Raw genomic sequence first — 19,566 nt, 5'->3', positions numbered from 1 at the left:
TTTTTTTTAGCGTGTAACTATCATTTGACCTAAAATATGTCCTAAAAATGGACCTAGCAGCGGAGAAATGACGAGTTCTACAAAATAAGGAGCAGGTATTAAAGTGAGTTGTTGGACTGACTGGATTTAAGGCCCACTCCATGAGATGTAACATATCTGACACTGCTCTCAGGTGGCAATCCAAATACTGTCCTGCTAAAATATCTGAACAATAAAATGATACCTAATGATATCCTACTATATCCACAAGTCAGTATCTCTCATCGCCAGCATCAGAGATGCTTCTTTCTGCAGAACATGGGAACAAAACCAAACCCACAAAGGCATAAAGTACAGCGAGTGAGAGACCTTGGCATACTCTGCTTTAAATGGGATGTCTCCACCAAAGCCCTCTCCTCAGGGCTCTGAGAACCTTATGGAAAACGATGGGAAAAGTCTAGGAGTCAGAGGCGATGAAGGACACCAAGGACACAAGGCCTTCTAAACCCACCAGGACCAACACACACATGAATTCACAGTGAGGCAGCATGCATGTTCCCTGCATGAAGCTAAGCCAGTTGGGGTCCTAGAGCTGAAAAAGTGGACACATGGCTCTGATCCTAGCCCAGAAGTTTTTCCAATTGGAAACTGCTTGCAAATGAAAAAAATTAGTTTTCCCTAACATAGTCTCACTGGAATACAAACCACTCTTAAGGAGAGATGCCATGCCCAGCAGTATAGATGGCCAACACAAAACCAACTCAATGGCAGTTCTGGAGATCCCTGGCTCCAGAACTTAATGCTTTGGGTATTAGTTTTGTTATTATACATTTTCCCCCTTACTGGTCCTTCTCATTTATCTTACGACTTCCAGTGTCGTTTTTACGGAATTTCTCTGTGTGCTACTGTATGTCTCTGTCTGTCTGTGTTTCTTGTGCCTTTTCTTTGGTTTTCTCCTAGTAGTTTGTTGGCTTCAACCTACTCTGATTGTTTTTATCTTATTTCATTACTATTTGCAGATGCTGCTTGTATGCTGACGATAGTTAAGACTCTGGGATTTGGGTAGGGCGGAAAGGATCTGGAAGGAGTTGGGGAAGGGAATCCATAATCAGAATATATTATATGAAAAAATATGTATTTTCAATTAAGAGACTGGAGTGATGGCTCAGTGATTAAGAGCACTGACTGCCCTTGTAGAGGACCCAGGATCAATTGCCAGCTTCCATAGGACAGCTCACAATCACCTGTAACTCCAGTTCCAAGGGGACCAATGCCACTTCTAACCTGCATGCACACAGTGCATATATGTACACTCAGGCACATACATATACACCTAAAACTGTGTGAGCGAGTGTGCGCATGTGCGCACATGTAGGCCTCCAGCTTGACTCCTGGCTTCAGTGTCCTTTTTTTTTTTTTTTTAAATGTAAATACACTGTAGCTGTCTTCAGACACCCCAGGAGAGGGCATCAGATCTCATTACAGATGGTTGTGGCCACCATGTGGTTACTGGGATTTGAACTCAGGACCTTCCAAAGAGCAGTTAGTGTTCTTACCCGCTGAGCCATCTCTCCAGCCCCCTTCTGTATCTATTAACACAAGTGGATCTGCACACACATAAATGTCTTCCTAAGTGTGGCAGTGGTCCATTATGATCGACAATAGCCACTATTCAAAATATTTCAACCTTAAGATCTAAGCACAATTCCTGTAACATAAAAATCTCCAAATAATACTTTGATAATACTCTGGAATATACATTTCCTTTTATAACCTCAGATCTTAGGGTATATTATTCTAATATTACTAATATTATTTAATGATTTATAATAAAGATAAAATGGATCATTTCTTAGTTCAGTTGAAAGGTCTATAAATATTACATTATTTTGCTGTCATTTTTTTTCTCTCACTGCAATAGTACACACTAAAGAAAACATTAGTTTTAACTGCAAGCATATAAGAACCTTCAAGTCTGAGAGCCAATAACTTATACAATTTCTGAATTTTAGTATGTGTGATACATAGATGGTAACTACCAGTGTTGTAAGAATTACTGAAAGTGCTGCCTAACAAATTTTGAAATGATCAATATGTTCTAAATACCTTTACTTTTATTTGAAATGTTTTCATTGTAAAACTACCTACAGTAAAAATAAACTAATGCGAAGGCAGGATTCATGGCCAAACAAAAGTATTTATTAGGGTTTTTTCCTTATAAACATTTTCTTCTAAAGAAAAAAAACCTAAAATTTAAATACCTCCCATTCTGCCACATAAGACTGTATACATTATTTACATCTATCAAATAAAACATATTACAGATTTTCTGACATTCAGTATTTCCTTTAAAATAACAACAGTGAAATGAAACAACTTTGATCAATAACTGTAATTTGCATAATCTTGGCACAATTTACAATATGGCGCCTACGTTGCATTTCATATTTTAGATATTTTTGCCCATCTAACTATCTTACTAGAAAACCTGTCCCCCATGACTGCGGACTCTTGTCTCCGTGCATGTCTTGAGCAATTGCACAGTGAGAATGCTGCCCTGCTGTTCCCGTTACCTGGCACCTGCAGCATTTCTGATTTCTATCTTCAGAAATGATTTCTATTCTGACGTTAAGTATTCCTTATATGCTGTCTTCACAACATTATTTCTACCAATAATTTTAATAACCATTTAATAACTTAAATGTATAGAAAAAAATCAAATATAACAAAGGTATTTCCTAAAATATTAGTGATCTCACCACCCTGGTTATGCATATACAAAAATAACAAATACAGTTTAATAGCTGTAAAAAACTATTTTCCCTAAAATATAGTCATTTCTGCAGGACAATTTAAGGAGGAAAGTGTTCTCAAACGAAAATACACCAACCTATTTTACAACTTATACAACTATTTCAAAATCAAAACTAAAACTCAAATTTGTGCAAAAGTAGAAGAAATTACATAAAGGAATAATTATGAAGGAGAAATTAAGAAATTGTCACATTATGTCACTAATAACTGCAGCTCTTGTGACAAAGAAACTGTCAACCAAACAAACAAAAACCTGTATGAATCTCTAACAATGGTGAACTGTAAACTCAGCCTTGAGTGCCTGTGAGCAGGTACGTATGTGCACATGACACAGACATGAGTGGGAAAACACAAATCTTAAAGGCCAGTGATTTCGCTTCCTGCTTGTCTGAGATTTTATCGCAAAGCTTTCTACTATGCAGCACAATACGCAAAAGAGAAAGGAGGGAGTGAAGGGGGAGAGGAGGAGTTTGTACCACACATACAAGGTGGCCCAATATTTTAATTTGCATTTTTTCTTTTGTCAGAATACAAATAATCATACTATGAGTGATAGACAGAGAGCAGTCTTATACCTTCAAAATGAATTCTCATAGAATAACTACTTAGGAAAGCCTTAAAATTTCAAACCATTTGCATTCAGAATTCTTTGCATATTTGTTAACACTGAACTTTCCTATGGAATCTTGAAACAGATCATATGTCACCTCATATACAATCACACTGGTAACAGCAGCTCCTATGGACATCTTTACATTACCGCAAAACAGTCATGTGTAAGGTACATTAGGAATGATGCTTAAAGACTGAGCTGAGTTTATAACTGGTATGTTCTTTAATATATCTAGTAAGTTTCAAAATAAGATGTTTTGCTAATATGCAATCACAATCCAAATTACAAATAAACTTTTGGTCCAATGTATTTTCAAAAGACAATCAGAATTTAATGATATGTTTTGAATACTTACATAACTTTTTAATAGTTATTACTGATAGGTAGGCTAAAATTTGGCATAATAATAAAATTGTTTCCAATTTCCCTATACATCAATCTCCAGTTTTTCATGAAAGAAAAATTGAAAGAAAAACATGTTCAAAACAAAATATAAAACAATGGAGGTAAAGGCTCTGTTTCTTAAAACTGCTGTTCTAAGTACTGTATCCATTTTCCATACTATCCTCTCAAACAAAAAAAAACTATCCAAACACAATACAAAAGCTTTAGGGAGAGAAGGGAAAAGAGAGAAAATAGAAATCAAGTTCTAGAGAAAGACCTTGGTTTTAAAATTCTATATAAATACAAAGTAATGAAAAAGTTCTCACATGTAAATAATGGTTCCAACTTCCAACAGTAACATCCGGGACCTATATTTCTGTCATGCAGTCAGTATCTGTAGCCCTCGTCTCAGCAGATTTTGAGCGTAAAATATACCCTTGCTTTCCAAACTGGCTTGGTTAACAGCAAAGTTAGTGGGCGTGGTTTGGTAGTTAATGTAGTTTCTACTAAGCTTTAAAAAATTGTTTTTGTGCTATTAAAAATATGAAACTGATTCTTCTTACACAGTCGTAAGTCAATTCTCAAAGCACCTATGACATAGGACAAAGTTCCAGAAACATACTTTGTAACAGAGCTGAAATAAACAATGTTCCAAAGAGAACTGCTTTGAAGGTCAACTCTCATTTGGGTGTTAAGGTATATCATGATCATCTTAAAAGGCAGTGTGACAGACAACTTAGTATTTGCATCTTACATAATCTACCATTTTAGTGGTTATCAAATTCTCTCTCAGAGAGGATGTAGACAAAGCTATAAAAGAAATCTGTTGTTTTGCTTCTTTCCCCATAAGCAAGGAAAATACCCATTACATAAAATGGAAACTAGTGATGAAATATGCAAAATATAAATATCCATATTTCCATTTTCTGATAAGAGATTGTAGTGCTTCATCTATCCTGATAATCCAGGTAGTGTCTCTGAACTACATGTTAAAATATACTCTGCTAACTTTATGTTGACCATTGAGAGTTTACAATGACAAGCTGAACAGAGTTAAAAAGAGGCGACAATTTAAAAATCTTTCATTTTAAGGTAGACAGAGCTCCACAGCCACCACCACACACATGCTTTCTGTCTGGGGCAGTCTAATAGCATGGCTTCTGTGGCACATGGAAGAAAAGGTCAGCAAATGAACAAGGCCAGCTGTACGACCTACTGCTAACGACAAACACTTCACGCAGTTTCTCTTCACCACCACCACTCTGACAACGAAGTAATTCCTAAATCTTGCTTCATCATGTCCGAATTTAACCAAAGCAATGTGAATAACAACTATAATGATAACTTACTACATTCGATTGTATGGGATGAGCTTATGAAATAAGGAAAACCAGCTTGCACTTTTATAACTGTATAACAAATGGAGTAGCCAGGTATGGTGGGGCATATCATTAATCCCAGCATTTGGGGTAGAGGGGCAAGCAGATCTCTTACAGTTTGAGACCTGGTCTATAAGCCAGGGCTACATAGTGAGACCCAGTCTCAAAAAATAAGGAAAGAAATAAAAGGGGATAATTTTCTTATTTATTTATAAATTAACAGTTCTGAAAAGAACCTAAGAGACATTTATAAGCAAGCTCTCCTATAAAATCAAGTTTTGATCCTTACTTTATAAAACAGCATTTTGCATGCCTGTAATCCCAGCACTTGGGAGGCAGAGGCAAGCCGATCTTGTGAGTTCAAGGCCAGCCTCATCTACAGCATGAGTTCCAGAACAGCCAGAGCTACAAAAAGACCTTGTCTCAAAAAAAGGGGGCGGGGGTAGTGAGGGGGATTTTACTCTCAAACCAAATTTTTATTAAACCGACTGTCTCTTGTATGCTGGTGTTTCTTTAGTTATCGCCACCCAGCGCCATGGACAATTGCCAGGCCTTTCCCCAGGAGAATGCCTACTTTCTCACTACACAGACAGACAGACAGACAGACAGACACACACACACACACACACACACACACACACATCCCCTCATTTCCCAAAGCTCGAGTGCTGACTTGAAAACATAGCACCTGAGATTCTGGCAAAGTGAACAGAAACTGCTCTCCACACGTAGTGGTAAGTCCTACTGTCAAGCACTAGTTTCTAGGACTGGTTTCCATTCTGACAGTTAATATGTGTAAGGCTTAAAGGACCAGAAGCAACCTCTTACTTCTCTCTCTACATGCTGCTGCTATAAAAAACCCATTACAGGGGTGATAGAAAGTCATAGACTACGGAAGACTATTTTAGTTAGTGATTATGTGCTTCATTTCCTGTATAGAGAGGAAGCAAACATCGGGATTCTGAACCAACCCATAATGGTTGATATTCTCTATCTAGATACTAAAAAAAAAAAAAAGTATTTTAAAAAAATCAGCTAGCTGTCGGTTGATAAATAAGCATTACTAATAAATGCCAGGATTATCTACCTTTTCCAAGCTCTCTTGTTTCTTTTATTATTGGTACTTGGTAGTAATTGCCATTATAGAAATCAAATGGAGAAAAAGGCAGTTCCTAGTGATCATGACTGTAAGGGCATCCAACTGTATCACTGCCCACTTGTTCATTTCATTTTAGACTCTTTTTCACTAAGTGTTGTATACAACTTCACAGCAAGCATTTCTGGTTTACAAGTTTGAAAGTGTGTGTCTCTAACTAAAAAGAGAGAGAACATTGAGGGAAGAGGACTTATCCAAACTGATAAAATTAAAACTCAGAGCCTGAGAAGAGTATTTCTCAAGAACAAAACTGAAGGGGAGAGAACCTCAGTATTTACTCAAAAACCAAATTCCTGAAGAAGATAACAGGATGGCATCTCAACTAATATTTAAAAGTTATTAACTACTGAGCTAACATTTTCATTACTTGATATCACTACAAAGAAAAATGATTTCTCACAGTGGAAAAATAAGGAGTCAGGATGCTTCAAACGGCACCAATAATCAAGGTAGTGTATCATTTAAAATGACAGGCAAATACCAGCTCCATTCACTGAATGGAAATGCTAAAAAGTGATTAATTTCCCCAAATAGTTGTTAATTCCATATTTAATGTCTGTACCTAAAACTAATTACTTATGTTTAACTTCTCATGGAAGCTGATCTCTAAAAGGAAGTCTCCCAGACTGTAAGTAATGGGCACCAATCTATCCCAGGGTTTTAAAACAGGACTTTCTAGAATCTGACTCCCACACTAATCCTCTCTAATTTCCCAAACTAATGCCTGCCGTGACAGGTCTCATTTTTCCTTTCCTCTTTGAAGTACAAAGGGATTCTGCACTTACGGCTCATTTGGCAATTGCTAGGAAACCTCACAGTTCAACATCCTTTCTGAAGATGGCAATTCTATATATAACCTGAAGTTTTACACTTACAGTGCACTTACATGTAGAAAGAAGCTGAAATGCAGTATCTATTACATTTCAACATCCTTAAATTTCAATATCACAGATATTAAGAGATGGAAAAAGACCTGCTTGTAGAACTTTAAACAGCTGTTGAACAGATTATATTAGTCAATATCAAAAATAATTAAGAATTTTGTAGTTTTACATTTATGTTCTACATGCACACCTTTACAAATTATGTCAAAAATAATTAAGAAATAATTTGTTGTTTTATATTTATGTTCTACATGCACAACTTTACAAATTATGTTTTTTTTTTCAACATAGTAAAAGCTGGAGATCAACAATTTGAGTAAACTATGGCTTTTATAACAGATAACTTCATAACATGCACAAGTAAGTGCCCTAGATAGAAATTCTAATATTGTTTCAAGCTTTGTTCAGTCCTATATCTGTGCTTTGCACCTCAGAAGTGAGCCTATCAAGGCACTTAAAAACATATATATAAGTCTTTTTTAAGGACTTCAAAGTGGGCCACAGTTTACACAACAAAGTACCCAGTCCATCAGCACTTCAGTCAGTTCGCATGTTTCCAGCATACAATATCATAAAAATTCCTCAAGTAACCAAAACCAGATTGATAAAAATAAAATAGAAAAAAATACTGTATACCACTACGACAAAATTTGCCCTTTTCAAATGTAGAGACTGGTCTCGGCTTCCTCTAGCAACAGAATATGATTTTATATATTCAGAAGAGAAAAGGGAACCCAAGCAAGCCCCAAAACCTAAAACAGAAACAATCTAGATAAAGATGAACTATAACAAAGCCAACAACACTGTATACAGCTCCATCTGAAGAAGAGTTTGCACAGCTTGCATCCTTTTATCTGTCCTTTGAGGTGAGTTTTTCAATCAGCTCTTGCAGTGGTGCCAACTCTCGTCTGTCAATAAGGTTGAACTCCTAAAAGTAGCAAAACATTATTTGCATCCAATTCCAAAGCAAGTCACCATGAACAGTACTGGTTATTATCACTTTTTAAATCATTCATTGCCTTAAGAAACTCACTTAAGCTCCCCTGATGCTCTGTTTTTAACGTAGCTATAACATTAAATATCTATAATATTAAACGTTAAGTTCCCCTACCTCATGACCCTATTGTGGATACTAACTGTGGTAAACGATGCTGACCACTTCACAGAGTACCTCGAGTATTGTATAACTGGCTCCCACTGCCAATCAGTAAGTGAGAGCTGTTGCTTCCCGCTGAAAAGAACAGACTGAAATGTGTCAAATCAAATAGGGATCTGATATCACTGCAAAGAAAAAGATTTTGCCATGGAAAACTTAAGTCAGAATGCTTCAAACTATGCCAATAACCAAGGCACTATATCTTTTAAAACAACGTTTTAAATGATTTCTCTTGAACTACAATTTTAAAAAATGAATGAAGGTCACATATACTTCCAATCTTCTGTAAGATGGACCTTTCTCAACTCCCAGGGTAACCCATGAGCAGTACCCCTCATATGCCAAGCATGACAGTCAGAACTTTAGAGAAGCATTAGCCTTAATACCACAAGCCTATCTCTCAGATCGGCAGAGTCTGGGCCAAGAATATATGCAAATATATACCACATGACTACATTTTTGTATTGCACATTAAAGTACTGTTAAATAAAGCATGTCTTCCTGTCTTGACAAATGTCCAGAGTAAGTAGAAAGACAGATTCAAATTTAGAATTCCAAAAACTCCTCAGGATTCTATACTAGAAAGTTGATCCCATGAGGAGAGACAGCTCGGAGTTCCTGGCCCTCAGTTAATCATTGGCTTTTCCAACCCTGAGCTTCATCTACATACAAAGGGACCTCATGCAAATGAGTAAAAATAAGTTGACTGGTATGTATGAGAGAGGTACACATTCCTGTAATGAGCAGGTATCATCTGGGTACTACTTATGTCTGAAGTAATACCTAGCAGAGATGTGACCTAGTCTCCAAAGAATAAACACCAACCATGTTTATCTGTGGGTAAGGAATTCTAGGATCACATATATTCTAAGTACATAGGCTACAAAAAGGGACCTGAGCAAGTATGTTGTTGGCCCTGTAAAGCAAGACTATATGGGGCCAGAGCAAGATTCCTAAATCCCAAGTCCAAACAATAGCCTTCTTAATCAAAGGGGTGTTGCTAGTTCATTGTGGTGGGCAAAATTCTCTAGATTGACCTCCACTATTTGCTACCACATAGCAAAAAGTATACTTTATGGCTAAAGAGCAAAGTAAAACTAACATTTTTAAAGAAAGATTATTTACTCCTGACCCAATAAAACTTAAACTTTGGCAATCATTTTCTGCTAACTAAAATATGAATGCAAATCTTAAAATGAAGTGGGTTTTGTTGCTATGGGTCTCCAGAGGAGACTGTCACATAACTCCCCAAGAAGCTTTGGGAAGTTACAACCTCTCAAAATGTGTTTTTATGGATAATTTGAAAGAAGTGTGCCTTTAGTGTAAGGAATATGAATTAATGAAAGTGGACATTTTTCTTCAGTGGAAAGTAAAAAAACATTAATAGACTTATGCTCACATACAAAAACAAAGTAAAACTTGCTTTAATCTCTACAGAAACAGCAAACAAAAACTAGTTGGCTCATCTATCTCCAACTCTTTCACCTTTCCTTATTATTTCTCTAATTAGGGAATTAAATAAAAATATGCTAATATATAGTTCTTTCTTTCCTTGTTTGAGACAAGGTACTGAGGAGTAACCCAGGCTGGCTTTCAACTCCTGATTCTCCTGCTCAGCCCCCAGAGTACTGAGACTGCGTGTAGGGGCCACTATGCCTGGCTTCTCATTCTACATTTCTAAGGCCAGCTCTCTGAGGATTAAGCAATGAGAAAGTCAACCAAAAAGTCAGTTCAAACTCTAAGGGACCACTAAAACACACTGTGACCTTTCTTTCCTTACCCATGACAGATAGTTATTAGCTTCAAAATCACTTAGAATATGGTTTTAAAAAGAAATGGGGAGAAAGGATGTGATATTCAAAGCATATATCCAGAAAAGAGTCCCGTCATAAAGATCCAAGATTTTTTTCTTTTAAAGTAGAGGTTTGAAGGAATACTAAAACACTTGCGACCAAGTCCAGAACACGTCTGCCCAACTGACAAGTTCAAGTTGAGTTCAGATTCAGATCCCTTTTTAAAACTTTGATTGGGTTTTGTTACTTGTTTCTGTTGGTTTTAGTTATTGTCTATCCGTTTTGTGTTTGTTGAGACAGGATCTTCTGGCCCAGGATAGTCTGAAACTTAGTAAGTAGCGGTCTAGCCTTGCAGTTCTAATCCTTATGCTTTAGCCTCCCAAGTGTCAAGATTATAGGCAAGTACCATCATATCTGACTCACACTCAGGTTTCTTATTTAGTCCCTTATGGCCTGGAAATTGAAGCAGCCCAAGCAACACAGGCTTCTTAGAACCATTTTAGACTTGCCTAACATGAACTGGGAGACTAATGAAGTTAAAGAGCAAAAGGCCTGTCATTATCATCACGGAAAGTGTAAGACAAAACAGGATGCAGATTAGAGAGAGCAAAATCTGTCCTGACAGTGTTTATTCATTTATTCATCACAGAATTCTAAAGATAAACACGAAGCAAAAAAAAAAAAAAAGCTTAATGAGTTAACCTACCTGAACGAAAAAAATAAAGTGCTTGAAAGATGTATTGAGATGTGCTTCCTCCTGAAGCTGGATCACAGGGTCAAAGTGTTGGTGGTAAATATGAGCATAAACTCTAAAGAGTCGTTTGAGTATTGTTTTTGCCACTGACATGAAATTCTTCGGGAATGGAACACCTAGGAGAGAGACAACCACCCCTCTATTAATAAGAGAAGAGCATACAGCAGCATGACTTGTCTTCAAGTAGCAACAGGGCTGGAGGATGAACTCTGCACGAATCCCTACTCTACATGCACAGAATAGCTTTGCACAGTTCTTAGCACAAAATGAATGAAAGTAAACTCCAGAGTGCCTGTTAAATATGAAAGACTCTTCCTTATGGTGTATTGTACTTCTGACATCCTGTCACTTTACAAATAAACGCCTAAGAAGCCACAAAGCGAGAATTCCCACCAGGTCGCTAGATTTGTTACCATTAAGCTCTACGCAAACGTGTGCTGACATAAGTAATGTTCTAACCATCTCAGTTATGTTAAAAGTGCTTTTCAAGCCGGGCGGTGGTGGCGCATGCCTTTAATCCCAGCACTTGGGAGCCAGAGGCAGGCGGATTTCTGAGTTCGAGGCCAGCCTGGTCTACAAAGTGAGTTCCAGGACAGCCAGGGCTACACAGAGAAACCTTGTCTTGAAAAAAAACAAAAACAAAAACAAAAAAAGTGTTTTTCATATATCAGACACACACACACACACACACTTAACCTTAAGGAGATTCTGACCCAGGCATGGTGATTTACATCTGTAATCTCAGCACCTGGGAGACTAAGGCAGGTTGATAGTTCAAGACCAGCATGGGATACATAGCAAGACTCTGTCTCAAAAGAACAAAACTAAAATGAAATTTGCCCTTGGGGGGATATTATCCTAAGTATACACCAGACTCAAAAAGACTATTCTTTGATCCTACTTGTATTTTGCATGAAAAAAGAAGATAAACTCTATAGAAAATAAAACCATGGTTACTGGGTAAGGAGATAGGTATGAGATAATGTAGGTCAGAGATAAGACCTGAGACATCTGCAGAAAAGGTATAGAATAATCAAGTCTAAAGATCTAACATTGAATTAGCAATATACTATAGTGAACTTATTAGTTGGGTAATTATATAACAGAATAAAATGGGTTAACTATAACAGGATTCATATTAATTTATTATCATACTATATAACAGTGATATATACAATTTTTTAATTTTAATAAAAAACTGAGCCTGTTCGATGGTTTAGCAAGTAAAAACACCTGTTCAGTAAGCGCACTAAACTGTGTTTAATCCCCCAAAAGCATGTAAAGGTGAAGAGAAAAGGTTCCACAAGATTGAACTCTGACCCCCATGTGCACAGGCATGTACACACAACAGTCATAAGTAAATTCTTAAAAAGAAAGAAAGGAATACAAAATCCTATATTCTAAATGTTGAACTAGTCAAAACAACCAATCACAGGTATTACTTAGTGTCATTAATACTATTGCCCATTTAACACAACTAAAAATCACAAGCTATAAACACACCATAACCAAAGCACATTCTAAAATTTCCAAGTCATGATAAAACAAAAAAGCACTGAAGTCCACATAGTCTAGACTCCAGAGATTAACAAGACAGAATGCTCCATGAAAACCATTTGCACTGATCTTCTCTTTAGCTATAAAGGACATTACTAGGAAAACCTGAAAACCACAAACAGGACCTAAGATCCAAGAAGACCTACAATTTCAGAGATAAGTGCTCTACTGAAATCATACAATGTTAGCCAAAAGTTGTTTAACAATATTCTACAGGTAATTTTTTTTTTCAGAAAACATAACTGTACGTAGAGCAGCAAAAACACGTATGAACTGTCTAATGGTAGCAATTCAGACTTAACTGCCTTTAAAAGCAAATACACCAAACAAGTCACCCATATCTATGTCTGGCCAAACCCTCAAGTCTGTTTCTTTCCTCACATATCTTGATTTCAAAATCTTTGTGACACGTGGTGGCTCATTCCTGCAGTCACACTCAGGAGTCTCAGCCAGGACTGTCACTGGCTTGATACCTGCCTGAGCTACAGAGGAAGACCCTATCTCAAAACAAAAGAACAATACAAAATCATTAAGAATAACTTTATAAGCCTTAAATAAAATCACTTCTTTATCATAAGTATAAAAACAGATACGAGCCACAAAGTTTGGGAAAAAAGAAAATAAGCATGAATATGGCAGGTATCACTAGCTATCTTATTGTCCACTATTCTTTTTCTATAAGTTAGGCCAGATTTTATTACCTTCCTATATCATAAACTCACCGTTCATCACTTAAAATTATAAAGAGGTATCCTTAATATTTAGTGTAAAAAAGGACCCAAGAATACTCTTGAAATGCATAAAGTTAGAAATATTTTGATTGATGTGGTAGCCTGCTATGGTTCCCAGAACAGTAGTAAGCTTCCATCTGGAACTTTCTACTAAAAAGGAAAACTACTAGATGTTTATAATTCTTTAAAAAAAAAAAAAAAAAAGAGGGCAGGAGAGATGGATCAGTGGTTAAGAGCACCAACTGCTCTTCCGAAGGACCTGAGTTCAAATCTCAACAACCATCCATAACAAGATCTGATGCCCTCTTCTGGACTGTCTGAAGACAGCTACAATGTACTTACATATAATAAAGAAATAATTTTTTAAAATAAAATCCACAACTTGAAAGAAAGAAAGAGAAAGAAAGAGAAGAGGAGGAGGAGGAGGAGGAGGAGGAGGAAGGAGGAAGAGGAGGAGGAAGGAGGAGGAGAAGAAGAAGAAGAAGAAGAAGAAGAAGAAGAAGAAGAAGAAGAAGAAGAAGAAGAAGAAGAAGAAGAAGAAGAAGAAGAAGAAGAAAGGGAGGGAAGGAAAGGAAGGAAAGGAAGGAAGGAGTAATGATGGTGCACGCCTTTACTCTCAGCACTCAGAAGACAGAGGCAGTCAGATCTCGGAGTCTGTCAACCTGGTCTACAGAGCAGTTTCCAGGACAATCAGGGCTACACAGAAAAAATGTGTCAGGGGGATGGGGGCAAGAACTCAAACATACCCAAACACATACTCAAAAGACCATCTTTTATTAGAATTAATATCAGTAATGTTTTAACCTGAAATATCACAGAAATTTTAGCAAATAATAAATTAAGTCAAGAAGGAGATCACTTATTTTGTATTGTCTAGCCTTTCAGTTAAAACACTAGGTGCAAGGGTGAAAAAAAAAATCAATTTACACAAGACAGCTTACTTATGCCTAACTGGGCTAGCAAGCTCTTGTGCTTCTTAGAAATGGCCTCATCAATGCAGTCCCAAGAAACCACTCAAATGAGGAGGGCAGGAAGGGAAAGAACAACTGTAGAAACATCAAATTAAATACACCATGATTTATCTTAATCACATAAAATACTTTTACCAATTTTTGATGGAAATAATGTCTCATCATCCAGCTGGTCCTGAACCCAAGTCATCAAGTAATCAATATACTTTGGTGCAGAACACTTAATGGGCTTTTTTATGTTTGTTCCATCTGCCCAGTGATATTCATATCTGCAATAGAAAAATGACATCAGAAGAGAGGTATATATCTACAATAGAAAAATGACATCAGAAGAGAGGTATGCATATATGTATTCTGAATGCATACAACTAACATGTTTTAAATAATCTGTTCTTCCAGTTAAGTACAAATTTCCAATTAACAGTAAGTAGCTTGTTTTACATTTACCACAATCCAACCTAAGGAGATCATATCAAACTCATCTTCTACTTAAGAGTTTTCCTTACCTGTCTGGTTTTCTATCTTTTCCTTTCTTTCTCTTTTTCTTTCCCTATCTCACTATGTAGACCAGGCTGGCTTGAAACTCTGAGATTCACCAGTCTCTGCCTCCCAAACACTGGGGTTACAGCACAGGCCACCATGAGCAGCCCCTGAATTTTCTTAAAGAGCTTTCTCTAATACAGGGTAGAATAATATATTGCTGAAGTGGGAAAACTAACTTCTGTCCTATGATGCCTATCTTTGAACTTGAAGCTTTTCATCCTTACATAAAATGCAGCACAATTCTTTTTCCTTTGGGGGCTTTAAATTTGGGGTCAAGTATAAAAAAATGACAGAAAACTCACAGCAAAACTAATGTAAATAAGAATGGTGCAGTAGGTTAGTACGTTTGACTAAGGAACCCTTAATATACCCTTAAAAGAAACTGGCAATTCAAAAATGTTTATGTTTTGATATTAAAATTACCTTTTGATTTAATAAACATTTAATATGTAACCATCACATGAGAAATGCAAGGTTAAGAACAAGAAATACTAAAATGAAGTGTGCTTCCCCTACTCTGAAAAACAAGGTTAGCAGAAGAGATGCTCATAAATGTATAAGTAAAAATATATATGAACTGCCTGTCTAAAATGAACAATTTATCCTTGAAAGATCTACCTATAATCGTCACGATCATGTTTATTAACTTGTCACTGATTCTCAGGTGTTCACTCACGTCCACATATAACAAAGATAAAACACATTACTTCAGGCCAAACCATCGAATCATTTTCTTTAACAATTCTCATTCTCTCATTCTGCCTGCCTATATGTCTCATCCCCCACCCCACCCCATCCCATCCCCTCCCCTCTCTCACACATGCACCCTGACTTTAAGATAATAAAACTCTTCTTGTAAACTGTACAATATACATTTGTATCAACAAAATCCTAATGAACTAAGTTCATAGCTGAAACTCCAAAATATAGAAATGTATAAAATGAACTGTTATTTAGATTTTTAGCTTCCATCATTTCTTCTGATGCTTCACTTTTGTAATCAACTGTTTTCTAACCTTTGATGGTCACAACGAGTGACCATCAAATACAGTACAAAGTTTCAAAAGGGAGATGCTGCCAAACACCTACTCGTACCCTGCTATGGTCAGTCACTTTAGCAGTCAAGAATTTTCTCTTACTATAAAATTTAAATACTTGGTGCAATTTAAGCCTATTTCTTCATCTTTGATACTCTTCAGAGCAGAGACTTAACAATTATTGAGAGTAGGACTTAAGTATTATTGTTGTTCACTTAAGAAACCTGAGCTTAGGGCTAGAGAGATGACTCAACTAACAGTTAAGTATGCTTGCTGCTCTTACAGAGGACCTGGGTTCGGTTCCCAGTACCCAAATGGCAATGTGAAGCTACCAGTAACTCCAGCTCTAGATCTGATAGCCTCTAGCTTCTGGCCTCTGAAGGCTCTTATATGCACATGGTACGCACATATACATATAATGAATAAATAAAAGAACCTTTAAGAAACAAGAAGGGAGGCTGAAGAGATGGTTCAGTAGTTAAAAGCACTGGCTGTTCTTCCAGAGGACTCGGGTTCAATTGTCAGCATACACATGGCAGCTCACAACTGTCTATGACTCCAGTTCCAGAGGAACCAACACCCCCACAGACATACATGAAGGCAAAGCACCAACGCTCATTTAAAAATAAACTTTTAAAAAGAAAACAAAAGGCATCTATATTTTCTCTCTACATTAAGAAACTTGAAAGTTTTTCTTTCTTTACAATCATGTTTGTTAACTTGTTACTGATTTTCAGGTGTTCATTCACTTCCACATATAACAACCAATTGCAAACACAGTAAATCTGAAATTCATATTTACTGTCCTGAAGATTTAAAAGTCACCTCAACATGCAGTATCCTAAGACTTTTTGAAAACTGAAACAACTATATGTTGCTTACACCTCTTAACACTTAAACCTACTATTGTTATTTTTTTCTTTGTTTATAATTAAGATCATGTTAGGGTTTGAGTTTGAGCCACACCACAGGCTCACATGCAGGCTTGAGTGTAGAACCTTTACAAACAGTGCTGGTATGCTACTGGGGACTGACTGGCCTTGAAGGTTACAGTGGAGCTGTTTCTCCTTCTAAATAGGTCTCACTCGAAACTCTCACTGCTCCATGCCAACCCATCCGCCATGCCTTCCCCACCATGACAGACTGAATTGCCCTGAACAAAGAGCTGAGAATAGTTGGCACAGCATAATCCGAACACAAGGGGCATACTCAGGAGGATTCTAGTCTAATGCCTACCTGGGCCACAGAGAGAAGAAGCAGTCTTCAAACAATTGTTTGTTTGTTTTTTAAAGAAAAAGACAGAGAGGGGAGCAAGTAACAGAAATGTGATAAAACTAAGACATTATCGTGTCTGAAACAGAACATTTAGACAAAGGGATATCTAATTAATTTAAAAACAAGTTAGATAAAAAAAAAAAAAGACAATTCAATTAAAGAACTACAGAGGGTCAGAAGTGGTGGTAACATATCTTTAATCCCAGCACTTGGGAGGCAGAGGCAGGCAAATCTCTGTGAGTTGCACGCCGACCTGGTCTACGAGGGGAGATCCAGGACTGATCAGTTTACAGAAACACTGTCTCAAAAAGCAACAACACAAGTTCCATAAAGAACAGTTCTCCAAAATAAAAAGTGCCTTGAGAGGAGAAACTCACCAGATACAATTCTAACAGAAGAGCTCTAAAGGAAGTGGGGAAATGGAATGTGGGAAAACTCCTCTCTATGAGCAAGAAAGCAGGGCTGACCAAACACAGCTCTCTGCTCTTCTAGTGAGAACGGCCAGTGTGTGGCTTACCTCCTTCTAAGAGAGTAACGTGCCTTTCCTGAGCTCCCACATCTCTGCTGCAAGTTCTTTGACCAGCTAACTAAACTCCTTATGCTCACGAGATAGATGAGTCATTATTTTTCTGGTGAATGTTAGAACATGAAGTAAAATAAGTATTTACATATCACTAAACAGATAGCAGCAGCCTTTATTAGTAGCAATAGTAAAAAGCCAACTTCAAAAGGGAATTGGCCCAACCAATATTTATTGACTGCTGAGAAGATTGTAGTGCTATCTTTACACCAAGACAGATTTAAAAGAATAAAGAATTGTAGTGCATACCTGAAGTCCCAGACCTGATCCTTCGCACACACGCACACACACAGTGTCAACACAACACAATGAAAAACGCAGTGATCATAAGAAGTGAAAGCACTAGGTCAGCTGTCTGCAGCATTCCAAACTCTTCCAGAGGACCCGAGATATGCTCCAACTTCAAGCAGCTCCAGGAGATCAGATGTCTCTGGCCACGGTGGGCACTTGCACTCAACACGCACACACCTGCACACACCTACACATACCCAACCAACACACAAATTGACAATCTTTTTAAAGAACACATTTATACTGAAGACTCCTAAGCAGCTCCAAAGGGAAAGAAATGTTTAGCAGGGGCCTGTAACAAAGGTAAGACATTTTAAAATATTAACATAAGATAAAAAGAAGAAACAAAAGAGAAAGAAAATGTCCAAGAAAGGTATTTGAGGCAGAAGAAACAGAGTGACTGGCAAGGAGCTTCCAGAAAGCTGGTTCAGGTGGATGGAGAAAAATAGACAGTAAGGAAGGAGAGGAAAGGCAGAAAGGGGAGGGAGGGAGGGAGGGAGGGAAGGAGGGAGGGAGGAAAGAAGGCAGGCACAGTGGTAGTGAGTGAGCTGATCAGTGACAGGGAAGCCACTAAGCAACTGCCAGAGCCTAGAGAGTGCATACCTAGACACCTTCTTCTCAGCTAAGAGCCCGATAACAGTGATAAGAGGAACTGGCCATTAGCCGAGTCTTACTTTGGTCCAGCTGACATCACCGGACAGCTCTCCTCTGTACAGAAGTCTGTGATGGTTCCATAAAGCATATTGATTTGATTGAAAAAATCCACAGCTGCAAAGCAAATGTCTGTCATAAGTAAATTTAAATAGTAAAAAAATAATTTTGGCTCTATTTAAGCAGAATCCCAGGTATTTTTCCTACAAAATCAGGTGTGATCAGGAAAGCTCACACCAAAGTCTCAATTGATTAGGAGCTTGTATTAGAGAGCAAGAAGACATAAAAAATGGGTGTGTGTATATATAAATATACATATATGTATATGCATATATATATAAAATATATTATACAAAGAATTATATAAGTAAGAAAAAACAACACACACAGGAAATGTAACAATTTAAAATGCCCCCATCACAAGTTTCAAGATAATCATAAAATTCTACGGAAAAAACACTGGTAATAATGAAACCACAAATTTAAATGATAATGGGTTGCCATTCCAAAGCCTCCGCCACCACCACCACCACCTCAGCTAAAAACTTACTTCAAAATACAAAAAAAACAAGAATAACTAACACATTGTAAATATCTGTGTGTGCAATGTGGAGGCCAGAAGAGGACAGTGCTATTCTAGACAACAGACACTCAGGCCCAGCAACTGAGCCTGAAAGTAATTATCTGCTTCTGTACTTAAGACAATGTCTTATGTTCGCAATACAGAGTTCTACACAGCCATTCTTAAGATTTCTTAATCAGTATATCCATGCTAGCCAAATACTGCAGTATTTGCATACAAAAACTCAGTGGGCAAGAGTACTTTCCACCAAGCCTGACAACCTAAATTAGATCTCTAGGACCCACATGGTAGAGGGAAAAAAACTGTCCTCTGACCTCCACATATTTGCTGTGGCATGTGTACCCATGCACATAGATGTGTGCATGCATATACACAAGTAAGTATAAAATTTAAATAGCTATATAAATTAATAAATGAGCTCTCAAAGGTACAAAA

General features: G+C 37.2%; 1 protein-coding gene across 1 annotated transcript in view; it reads right to left on the bottom strand.

The window, feature by feature from the left end:
- Window positions 1–2,156: 2,156 nt before the first annotated feature.
- Window positions 2,157–19,566, bottom strand: part of Mob1b (MOB kinase activator 1B) — a 42,901-nt gene continuing 25,491 nt past the window's right edge. The window contains exons 3-6 of the mRNA XM_021162219.2: window positions 18,572–18,665; window positions 14,307–14,440; window positions 10,865–11,028; window positions 2,157–8,137 (exon numbers count right to left, since the gene is read on the bottom strand). Coding sequence (XP_021017878.1) covers window positions 8,060–8,137; window positions 10,865–11,028; window positions 14,307–14,440; window positions 18,572–18,665 — 470 coding nt within the window. The 3' untranslated portion in view covers window positions 2,157–8,059. The remainder of the gene's footprint in view (window positions 8,138–10,864; window positions 11,029–14,306; window positions 14,441–18,571; window positions 18,666–19,566) is intronic.

The sequence above is a fragment of the Mus caroli genome, chromosome 5 (genome assembly GCF_900094665.2).
Source record: "Mus caroli chromosome 5, CAROLI_EIJ_v1.1, whole genome shotgun sequence".
NCBI classification, from domain to species: Eukaryota; Metazoa; Chordata; class Mammalia; order Rodentia; family Muridae; genus Mus; species Mus caroli.
This window is presented reverse-complemented; position numbering and strand designations above follow the sequence as displayed.